This window comes from Temnothorax americanus, unplaced genomic scaffold, assembly GCF_048541705.1.
Source record: "Temnothorax americanus isolate GAGA-0224 unplaced genomic scaffold, ASM4854170v1 Scaffold21, whole genome shotgun sequence".
NCBI lineage: Eukaryota > Metazoa > Arthropoda > Insecta > Hymenoptera > Formicidae > Temnothorax > Temnothorax americanus.
This window is the reverse complement of record NW_027509349.1, coordinates 2,914,983-2,927,201: the sequence shown is the minus strand read 5'-3', so window position 1 is coordinate 2,927,201 and position 12,219 is coordinate 2,914,983. Positions and strand designations below refer to the sequence as shown.

At 40.8% G+C, this 12,219-nt stretch overlaps 1 protein-coding gene across 1 annotated transcript in view; it reads right to left on the bottom strand.

Moving 5' to 3' along the window:
• The window catches only part of LOC143897710 (uncharacterized), a 248,959-nt gene that overhangs the window by 154,288 nt on the left and 82,452 nt on the right, over positions 1-12,219 (bottom strand). Inside the window, exon 3 of the mRNA XM_077406549.1 lies at positions 7,240-7,332. Within this exon, the coding sequence (XP_077262675.1) occupies positions 7,240-7,332 (93 nt within the window). The remainder of the gene's footprint in view (positions 1-7,239; positions 7,333-12,219) is intronic.

Genomic DNA, 12,219 nt, shown 5'->3' with positions numbered 1-12,219 from the left:
GATTTTTTAAGCAAACACACCCTGTTCAAAAACTCAGCGTTTTCAATTCCTTCTGGGAGTGACATATATACTACTTCCTCAAGCTCACCATGCAAAAAAGCAGTAGTTACATCGAGATGATTAATTTCTAAATCAAATTGTACAGCTAATGTAAATAAAATTCTTATTGTAGATCGCCTGACTACGGGTGAGAAAGTTTCGAAATAGTCAATACCATAGCACTGATTATAGCCTTTGGCTACGAGTCTAGCTTTATAACGCACACTTCCGTCACATGCACGCTTGACTTTAAATACCCATTTGCACCCAATTACTTTTGCATTCACTGGTGGCTTTACTAATTCCCAGACCCCATTATCTTGCATTGACGACAGTTCTTCTTTCATGGCCATTTTCCATTGTTCTTTGTCTGTCCTCTGCATTGCTTCCTCTACACTGCATGGATCATCCATGTTGCTTATGGCCGCATACATCACATAATCAGGGTACTGCTTAGCTGTTCGATTTCGCTTTGGGTATCTTCTATCAGACTCAAGTTCCGGAATAATTTCTTCCTCGCCAGTACTGTATGTTTCTTCCTCACTGGTATTATTAGTTTCTATCTGGATGTTGTCTGGTGCCTGGACATCTTCCAACTGTTCTATTAATTGTAGATGTTCCTCTTCATCATCATTCATTTCCATTCCCACGGAGTTCAAATCGATTACTTTTCTTACAGCTGGTTCTTTCATGTCTTCCATATCAGACTCTTCCTTGATGCTAGTATCAGGATCTCTTTCATTCTTCTTGTAGTTTTCCAGAAAAATCACGTCTCTTGCTCTGATGATTCTTCTTGGCTTCTCCGGATCAATAAACCTATAGCCTTCTTCGCAGTATCCAACAAATATGGCCTTTTTGCTCTTAGAATCCCACTTCGTACGTAGCTCATCGGGAACATGTATATAAGCAGGACAGCCAAAAACCTTTAAGTGACCAAGGTTTATCTTCTTACCGGACCATTTTTCTTCAGGTACCATCTGAGTCACTGCTCTGTGCGGTGCTTTATTTTTAAGGTACACAGCTGTTTCACACGCTTCAGCCCACATCTTCTTTCCTAGACCAGAATCCATGAGCATGCTTCTTGCCATTTTGCAGATTGATCTATTTGTTCGTTCTGCAACCCCGTTTTGTTCAGGGGTATATGGTACTGTCAACTGATGAGCAATACTATTTTCTTGTAGAAAAAATTGAAACTTCTTATTAGTATATTCAGTTCCATTGTCCGAACAAATTACCTTAATTTTCAAGTCAGTTTCATTTTCTACCTTAGCTTTAAATAATTTGAACTTTTCAAATACCTGCTCTTTGGATTCTAAGAAATAGGCAAAAATTTTCCTTGTATAGTCATCTACAAAAATGAGCATATACCTTGCTCCTCCTGCTGATACTTCCGACATAGGGCCGCAGACATCTGTGTGAATGAGTTCCAGCTTTTGCGACCTTCTTTCTTCACCAGCACTGATAAACGGGAATCTATGCTGCTTCCCCTGAATACAGGATACACATGGTTCATACGATTCATTTCCAAAAAAAATACCTTCCACCATGCCATTCTTTAGCAGATCCATCCCTTTCTGACTCAGGTGTCCAAATCTTCTGTGCCATAGCTCTCTCAAGTTTTCTCCAGCAGAAGACATTAACGCAGCATTTTTGGGTACTGGTTGAGCATGGTCCAGTTTGTATATACCACCTTCTTCTGATCCAGTCAGTACAGCCTCCCCTTTTACGCTGCATTCCGCCTCTACAAAGAACTGACAACCTGCAGAACTAAATAATACACATAAACCATTGTTCACAGCTTTAGAAACAGATAATAAGTTTGCAGCTAGTTTCGGTACATAAGTAACATCTGAAATTACTCTAAGATCCCTAGCATTTACATTTATCACTGCGTTTCCTTTTCCGGCACTTGACAGTTTTTTATCATTGGCACAGGTAACTTCTAAGTCCTTACTTCCAACTTCTTTCATGTCATGCAGCCAGTCTTTTCTTAAAGTCATGTGAGATGACGCACCAGAGTCTATGTACCAAACATTCGGATTAAAGTCTGACGATGAACCTAAAGCTGTCAAGAGAGTCCACTCTTTATTCTTCTTTTTGTCGTTTTCTTTAGCACTAGGCTTCTCTTTGGATTTATCTTGCTGTTTTTTCAATTCAGGACATTCATTCTTGAAGTGTCCTTTGCCACCACACCCATAACACTTGAATCTCTCTTTAGGATTCTTCTTGGTTGCTTTCTTGCCTTTGGTGTAAAGAACAGATTCCCCCGGAGATACTTCTTGCAAACTATTTCTCAAATCTTCTTGTAGCAGCTTTCTCCGCACCATTTCTGTCGTTATTTCTGTTCCAGAATTTTCCAAAGCCATTTTCATCGGCTTATATTCTGCTGGGAGACCACGTAACATTACCACTGCAATTAAATCATCATCCAAGCCTTTGTTAATGTCTGTCAACTTCTGTGCCGTTGACATAATCGCAGTAATATAGCTTTGCATGCTACTATGTTTTTCAAGTTTCTGGTCCAGCAAATAGTTGATCAGGCTTATTCTTCGGTTGACACCTTTGTCTTCAAATACCTTTGCGAGTTCATCCCAGGCATCTTTCGCCTTGCTGGCATTCATAACAAAAAGATAGAGGTTAGTTTCGACACTTAGACAGATTGTGGTTAGAGCTTCGGCATCCTTTTCCGGATCAGGAGCCGCGCCCGCACGATATGCCTCTCCAGTCACATATCCCCAAACCTTCTCCCGCATCAATGTCATCTTCATGGCGAATTTCCAGGTATTATAGTTTTCTGACCCTTTTAATTTATTGATGCTCGGCAAGATTATGTTTCTAGCCGATGCCGACGCTTGAGGCGTTTCGTTAGACATGTTTCTTTAGTTCACGCGGTCAGATAACTTTACTTTATATATATACCACGGCTTAATCTTATTCAAACTGTTTTCTGTCCAAAAACAACTTCCGCAGTGACCACAGATATTCTAGCGTCTCTGGGCCCATAACCTGTTAGGATTTTGACACAGAATGAAACTGATATTTCTCGGATAGTAATATATTTCTCAGAACAAGAACTCGTTACAACGGTATAATAAAACGGAAGACAAGTTTGGCGGGAAGCGCCACACCACTCAGAGAGCAAGGACTAAAAATTAACATAGAGACGCATTCTCACACCAATAACGTACTACAGTCATAGATTATAAAATGTATAACAGAACATTGAATATATGCAACAGTTCCCGATTTCCAAGGTTGAGAAGACTTTCCTGCCGCGGAAGCTACATTTTATCGACCTGCCGAACCGAGTACTACGTATCCGGCTCCTACCCGCTCCGACCAATTCGAGCACTCCTGGGATATCTGTGGCGACGCAGACTGAACACGTCTTCCAGACTTCTCGACCTCGGTCTTCTCGAATCCGCTTGAGTCCTCTACCTATTACACCGAAGAGCAAGCCGAGGACTTCCGGGCGAGATCTGTTCCTGCGGAAGGATGTGAGCGCGAAGAAGAGGTCCCTAATAAAAAAGCTGTTCAGAGACTAACACCACACTCAATAATACACTACACAATCCCGCACATCCATCTACTCTCACATATACCAAAGAGATCAATCAGTATCTGTATATAAACCTGTACATAAATAAAGAATATAGAGCGAGATTTTACCTTCAAAAAGGTATAGTTATTGTGGGAACCTGAGCGCACCTATCTTTACCATACCCCCACAAATTGGTGACCCCGACGTGATATTGCTCTATCTCACTCTATATACAATTGAACTGCCGATGAGACGGAACCACAGGCAGGACCCTCAGGGAGCGTACCGGCAGAAGAACGTTTGCAAGTCAACCGGGTGGCATTGAAAGTACCTCTTTTCTGGGCGGACGAGCCCGAGCTGTGGTTCGTGCAAATCGAAGGACAATTCACACTAGGAGACAGTACGCAAGACGGCACTAAATACGCTTATGTCTTGTCACACATTGAGACTAAGCACGCCAAAGAAATTAAAAATTTAATTACAAAACCTCCCGAAAACAATAAATACGAGAGTATAAAAAAGGCGCTAATACAACGCCTGTCGCTCTCTCAGGAGCAGAAAATCCGACAGTTATTGGAACTTGGGGAAATGGGCGACCGCAAACCTTTTCAATTTCTGCGACATCTACAAGCATTGACCAGCACGGCCATACCGGAGTAACTCCTACGTACCCTGTGGATAGGCAAATTACCGTCCCAGTTACAAGCTATTTTGGCTACACGGAGTGCTGACAACCTGAAGGAGGTAGCCGAGCAGGCCGACAAAATTTACGAAGTCACCTGCAGAACCGTAGCCGTGGCCAGTGTGCAGCCCACGACATCAAACTCGTCAATTGAGCAACAGATTATCAAACTGACAAAACAGATAGCAGATTTAAAAAGTCGATTGTCTCATTTCAGAAGCAGAAGTAGCAAGCGTGCACATTCTGCACATCCATCTATTTTCACATATACCAAAGAGATCAATCAGTTACTGTATATAAACCTGTACATAGATAAAGAATAATATAGAGCGAGATTTTACCTCCAAAAAGATATAGTTATTATGGGAACCTGAGCGCACCTATCCTTACCATACCCCCACACTAGGCAAAATACTCTCGGTGGGTTGCCATCCCCATCCGAGAGATGGCGATCGAATAGAAACCTGACAAAACCTTCTTGGTCGGATTTTTAAGTTTTTCTCTAAAAATCTGTATTTTGCTGCCAATATTCGTAACTTTTGAAACTGCTCCGTTGGCAAAATGGTGCAAATAACAAATTGCAATATTCTTAAGGAAGTAACGAACCGCGGGATACTTATCTCCGCTGTGACACACACACACGCATGCACTCACACAAGATAAATCTGACCATATAGAGCATCTTGAGTCGAGTAATTTGTACAGTACAGATAATGACGATGGTCATTTTAAGTGATGTGAGAGTTTTTTAAACACAATAATTTTGACTAATTTTGAGAAAAAATTAAATTATCTTCTTTCACGGGGAGGTTACACAGTCGGACTCACATCTTGCGCGCGTGATTTGTGTGTGTGTGTGTGTGTGTGTGTGTGTGTGTGTGTGTGTGTGTGTGTGTGTGTGTGTGTGTGTGTGTGTGTGTGTGTGTGTGTGTGTGTGTGTGTGTGTGTGTGTGTGTGTGTGTGTGTGTGTGTGTGTGTGTGTGTGTGTGTGTGTGTGTGTGTGTGTGTGTGTGTGTGTGTGTGTGTGTGTGTGTGTGTGTGTGTGTGTCACAGCGGATATAAGTATCCCGTTGTTAGTCACTTTCGTAGGAATAATGCAATTTGTTATTTGCACCATTTTGCCAACGGAGCAGTTTTCATAAAAAGTCAAAAGTTACGAATATCGGCGACAGAATACAGGTTCTCAAAGAAAAGACCAGAAAATGCACTACTTACTTCAAATTGGCATAACTTAGTGAAAAAAATAATAGCGCAATAATTAAAAAAGCATTTTAACGAGAAAAATGTTAAATTTTGCAATACAATCAATAAAATTTGGAGAATAAATTTTTTTTTTACGTGCACGCTATGAAAGTCGAAGTTTTTTTCTTCAATTTTGTAAGGTCCACTTTAAATTAGCGCCGTTTGTAGTAAAATCTTCACAGCGAAACGAGTCTCGAAGCATTCAAAAGCTGAGAATGCAAGCTTTAACATGCTTTTTTAAATATCACTTTGCGATTATTTTTCACAAAGATATGTAACTTTGAATTTGGTGCTTTTAGCACTGATTTCAAGTGGCCCTTTTTTTGCGAGTAAGTGTATATATTTATGAAAATAACGTGTTACTCACTAAAGTTTCGTGAATATAGCATAACCCAGTCAATGGGTAGGTTCAAGGTTGCAAAAGGTCATGGATTGTTTATAGTTGGCAATTTGGTTCATTTTGGGGCCTTAATAACAATCCTAAGTTTGCGATCTCGGCAAGCTGCCGCTCGCGCCGCCATTTTGAATAAATGGCGCCATACTCTGGTTTTTCACCGAATATCTCGTTTTTACTGCAATTTAGAGCAAAATTGTTTGTTGCAAAGTTGTAGAGCATACTATTTTCTACAACTTTTGTTTCGAACACTTTTTTCTCAGATAGATAGTTTACGAGTTATAGCAGAGGAAAGCGGAGAGCTTTTTTGCAATTTGTGAAAATAATAAATTTTCTCTGGATTTGAAAAATTAATTATTATCGTTATTATATTATTATTATATAATTATATATGTAAGTACGTAAATATAATACATCATTCTATATTATATTATGTATACATATACACACACATACACAAATATATGTATATGTACATAGTACTTTAGGTTCATTTTAAATTAATAACATTTGTAATAAAATCTTCGCAGAAAGTAATTGAAAGCTGAGAGTTTAAGCTTTAAATGCTTTTTTAAATATCGCTCTGCGATTATTTTTCACGAAGATATGTAATTAAATGACGTAAAACCACTTAAATTGGTTTGGCTGTTGCTTTAACATTTTTATATAACGCAGGATTTTTGAGAATTTTTTCAGATTTTTTCAACGCGATTTTTTTTTATTTTAAAAAATTCCTTTAAAAACATTTACAAAAAAATGATCGCAATAAAAATTTAAACTATTTAATTTGGAAATTACATCAACTGACCAAAACCTATGGTCAAAATTAATAATGTCTTGATGATGATCTGAAAAAGTGCTGTGTGAATCCGACAAACTAAGTTGGCTCACAGTTTTTCAATGTTCATTTCGGAAAAGACGTTATATATTGCCAGTTACGGTCAATTTAAAGTACTTTAATTGTTATTCTATTCACTGGCAAAAGAAATTTATTATTTTGTTTAAAAAAAACTTGAAAAAAACTCAAAAAAATTAGAACCAATCGCCGGCCCACTTGGGTCAAGGTTTAAAAATTTTGATATCTGACATAGGATTTTTGAGAATTTGTTTAGATTTTTAAATAGTGGCCATCGATATGTCGATTTAAAAAATTATACCTGAATCAATTTTATAAAAAAAATCTAAAAAAAATCTGAGTGCATTTTAGAGTTGGAACAATAACATAAAAAATCGCTGACCGAATCCGAGAGGTCGAAGGTCAAACACAGGTCGATTTAGCATGTGGAATACCTTATATATATACGGTAAACTAATAATATCTAAATAATATCTAAATCTTACCACCACTGTTATTAGATTCTGACTTCTCTAAGGTCTGGATCTCCATTTTACGGTGTAATTTCGTTGTAGTAGTTGACGTAGTAGTAAACGTTCCTGCATAACAAATATCACGTATTTATTAGTTCAGCAAATAATTTTATGTAAATGCAGAATAAAGAGAAAACATTTGAATAAATTGTAATGTAAATCCAAAAACCGACTGAGTGGTAGTAGCTTTATTTCTCCTTAACAAAATTATATCACAAAACTGCGTTACCTAACTCAACCTAAGTGACATGTTATTTCAAAAAAATATATATGAAATCTTTAAATTGCGCCAATTACAAAGAGAATATAATATTGCTTTAAAAAATAATTGTTGTGCAACTACTTTAAAAAAATAAAACCCAAGTGGTGCATATCTCTGTTCTCCCGTTCAAGGGTCTTCCTATTCCAACCCAAGTAATAGCTTCAATTCTTCTTAATAAATAGTAATAAGAAGAAATAGGATCGTAACGATATACAATTAATTAGAATCAAAAGCTATGCGATCCAAGCTTAGGTCTTTGACAGCCTTATATTAGTTTCTGTATACATATATGTCTATATATATATACATATAATTTTTCCAACAAACTGCGCGCCGATTATTTGTCGGACTTAAAACACAGTAATTGTTAGAATTAAAAACCCTTCCCTCCCCGGAATTAAATCGACTCGATTTAATTATCTAAAAACTGTAAAGAAATTTACTGCGAAAAATATTATCTCAGCCAGGGTTCGAACCTGGAACCTCCTTCATTCCGTGTAGGGCGTCGTACCAATTCGACCACCGAGGCACGTGGTAATATCGCAAAAACCGGCTAATAATAGTTTGAAACGTCTTTCTCAGGCGACTTGAATAAATAATAATAAGAGAAATAGGATCGTAACGATATACAATCAATTAGAATCAAAAGCCATGCGATCCAAGCTTAGGTCTTTGACAGCTTTATATTAGTTTTTGTATACATATATGTCTATATATATACATATAATTTTTCCAAACTGCGTGCCGATTATTTGTCGGACTTAAAACACAGTAATTGTTAGAATTAAAAACCCTGCCCTCCTCGGAAATAAATCGACTCGATTTAATTATCTAAAAACTGTAAAGAAATTTATTGCGAAAAATATTACCTCAGCCAGGATTCGAACTTGGAAATTTACGTCGCCTGAGAAAGACGTTTCAAGCTATTATTAACCGGTTTTGCGATAAATATTACCACATGCTTCGGTGGTCGAATTGGTATGACGCCCTACAAGGAATGAGGGAGGTTCCAGGTTCGAACCCTGGCTGAGGTAATATTTTTCGCAATAAATTTCTTTACAGTTTTTAGATAATTAAATCGAGTCGATTTAATTCCGGGGAGGGAAGGGTTTATAATTCTAACAATTACTGTGTTTTAAGTCCAACAAATAATCGGCGCGCAGTTTGTTGGAAAAGTTATATGTATATATATATATATATATATATATACATATATGTATACAGAAATTAATATAAGGCTGTCAAAGACCTAAGCTTGGATCGCATGGCTTTTGATTCTAATTTCATCTTAATAAAATTATAATATTACAAAGAATCATTTTAATCACATAGAATTAAAAAGGTAACAGTAGAAAATTGTAACGATGCGCCCTTACGCCAAGGCATCGTCCCCGGCCACCACCCACCGGATGCCGCCCGACCGATCCTCCGTCGGGCGAGGACAGGGCGCGGTACGCCCACAATTTTTAATCTTTTGAAACGCACTGTGTGCGCGGGAAATCCGCCGCACCGGTGCCTTCCCGCACGATGCCGACGAGCGCCGAAGCGAGCCGATCCTCGCCGAAGCGAGCACACGGAATCGCGCCGATCCCACCACCACGTCATCGCCTGACGATCGGCCTTCCTCCTGCCAAGCTCACCGCGCCGAGCGATATAAAAAGCCGGCGCGCTCGACGTAAAGACATTTTGTCTACGCTACAGCTTTCCGCTGCTCCTGGCGAAGCCTACCCAAATCTACCGTCCATATCCTAGGCGACGCGCTAAACGAGGTTCAGGGTGTGAGCCTCTATTGAGTGTTCTCAGAGTGTCTCCGAAATTCCATCGCATTTACTCCCGACGGCTACGGCACCGCGGGGTCGAGCATGCTCGGCCTCGTCGCGAGGGTTCTCACGACCGTAACCCCGGGACTCCGCAATCCTGGACATATCGCGCTCCCGCCCGCGGTCTCGACCCTTATTCATACACCGCCCGAGGGCTCAGGCCCTACCGCTGTAAATTATCGCGTTATTAATGTCCCGCGCTGCGTTAGATTCGCTGTAAACTCCGCGTTCAGTATACCTCCCGGGTGCACATGCACTACCGTTTGTAATATACCGCGTTGCGCTATTTCTGTAAAAACCGCGTTCAGTATACCACCCGAGTGCCCATGCACTACCGCTTGTAATATACCGCGTGGCTATATGCTATCCGCGTACATACATATCGCGCCAAGTACACATGCACTACCGCTTGTCATATACCGCGTTGCAATACTCTGTTGCATACATATCACGCCCGGTGCACATGCATTACTGCTTGTAATATACCGCGTTCCCTTATGGTCTACGTGTAACCCCGGATTCTGATAAAATAACTAATACGTGTGTACTATAAATTGATTATTGTCTCTGGGCCTTTCATCGAACTCTCGATCCAGCAAGCTAGTCCGCGTTCGATAAAGTCAGGTCGTTACAAAATAAAAAAATTTAATTAAAATAAAATTAATAATTTTTTTGTAAAAGAACTTGGCGTTGCCTTATTTTTACTTCCATTGCGTTTTTCCCTAAATTATTTTTATTGTTTTTTATTCAAAAATTTGTTATTACAAGAAAAATTTATTTATTTTATTTTAATTAAATATTTTTATTGGTAGCACAAAAGTATGTTACACTTGGGTTTTATTTTTTTAAAGTAGTTGCACAACAATTATTTTTTAAAGCAATCTATATATGTATATAAAATAGAATGTCTGTATGTGTGTGTGTGTGTGTGTGTATGTATGTCTGTTCTTTGTACACTCTTAAACTATTCGACCGAATATACCGAGTGTACAAAATAGGGGTCGAATTTTCCGGGGAGTGTTATAGAGTGTACAGTTTTTTGTTACCGATCTTTTTGGGAACCGGTATCCGAAAATTCCAATTTTTTAAGAATTAATTGACCGAATCTTAACGTGTGTGAAGTTAGCCCCACACTTTTTGAATTCGGTATTTATATTATAATAATTGTGCTATATTGTGCTACGTTTATGCTATATTGTGCCGCAAACCGCAACTCTGTAACTCAAAGCGTACTCGAGAAAATTAAAAAAAAAAGCAAAATTTTTGATAACCCCGCATTTTTCGAATTTTTAGTGTTTGGTACTCGCGTGTAAATAGTTACTTGTAAATAGTTGTTAGCTGCGTCATTGTATTGTATTCGCGTTAGATTAGTTGCTTAGCATCTTTGTATATATTTGTCTCGTTTACGGTCGGTAACGAGGCTCACTTCGTATTAGCGACTCGCGCGCGACGTTGGCGGATCGCGATCCATTCGATAGTCAATGTTCGCGCGACTCACCCGACTCGTGCTGCCCGCACGCGGGCGGCCACCCCAAGCACGAAGAAGAGGGGCTTCTTCCCGGTGTCTTCGCGAGGCGCAAGCACCGGCACAGTTGTATTTCGTACGCGAGAGAAGACAGTAAAATTTGGGGCCGTACTCGACGCCTCACGTCTCGGACCATCGTCGTCTCTCGCTTTTCGAGAAGAATTACATCGTATCGATAGAATCTTGCCACATAGTGATTTTGTGGACGGTATTCCGCGCCCGGGTGCACCCCGCGAAACGGCGCCGTGTGATTCGAATCGTGTGCATTAACGCTTGCTTGCTTGTCTTCCGCCTGCACGCACGATCACGTGATCCGCATGCGTCTTGCACGACCATCCTGCCTGGGCTGACTCTCCGCCACCACGAGAACCAGGAGGAAGGACGGAGGCTGTGCGAGGACATCACGGGCTACGATACGGTGAGTCGCTTCGCACCCCCCCTTTTTTGGCATTTCTAATCGTTTTCGTGAGGGCACGGGCCCTCTGGTCCTTCAACCGAGTTTGACCATTCGCGAATCCGGGGCGGATAAACACCCCCCCGAGCATTGGTCCTTCGAGCCGGATCTAGCTTCGCGTTCGTTACTTCCGCCAACCTTTCGCGCGATTCGCAATACTTCGCATTAATTCGTAATGTTAGTCGGCCCTGTTGGGCATTCCGTTGTGCGATAATCGGCGCGTGCACGATCCCACCGCGTGATCGCTCTTGTCCGCGCGTGCATTCGGCACGCTGTGGCGAAGAAATACGCGTGAAGATTGTTCGCGCGTGCCATTATTCGACACGCTACCCCTGCACCCGCGTGCAATACAGATTAACGCGATAATTGACGCGTGCACGTTCGCACCGCGTGATCACTCTCGCTCCCCCGCGTGTATTCGGCGCGCGGTGAGGGGAAGTTCGCGCGGGGATTGTGCGCGTGCCGTAATTCCTCGCGATCGAGAAGACGCCGGCACACTCGGTGCCGTTCTCTCAAGTGAAATTCGCGCTCGCTGCACGCTTGGTGCAACATCATTTGACGGAATCATCAGCACGTTCGGACCGCGTGATATCTGTCGTCCGTACGTCGCTTTCAGCACGTCGCGACGGGAATATCCGCATATTCGTTGCGTGCGCTATTATTTCTCGATACCGAGAGAACACCTTATTATTTTTTGCGCTCGAGAGTACGATTGCACACTCGGTGCCGTTCTCTTAATCATAGTTTGTGCAATAATAAGCGATCGAATATTCGCGATATTCCATTGCTTCAGCTTAACCGTCGAATTCGAGACGCCCGCCCCTCCCGACCTTGGCGACCGGTGCGGTGTTTTTCGATATTGTTGTTGGTCTTCGCGTTCTCAACGAGACCT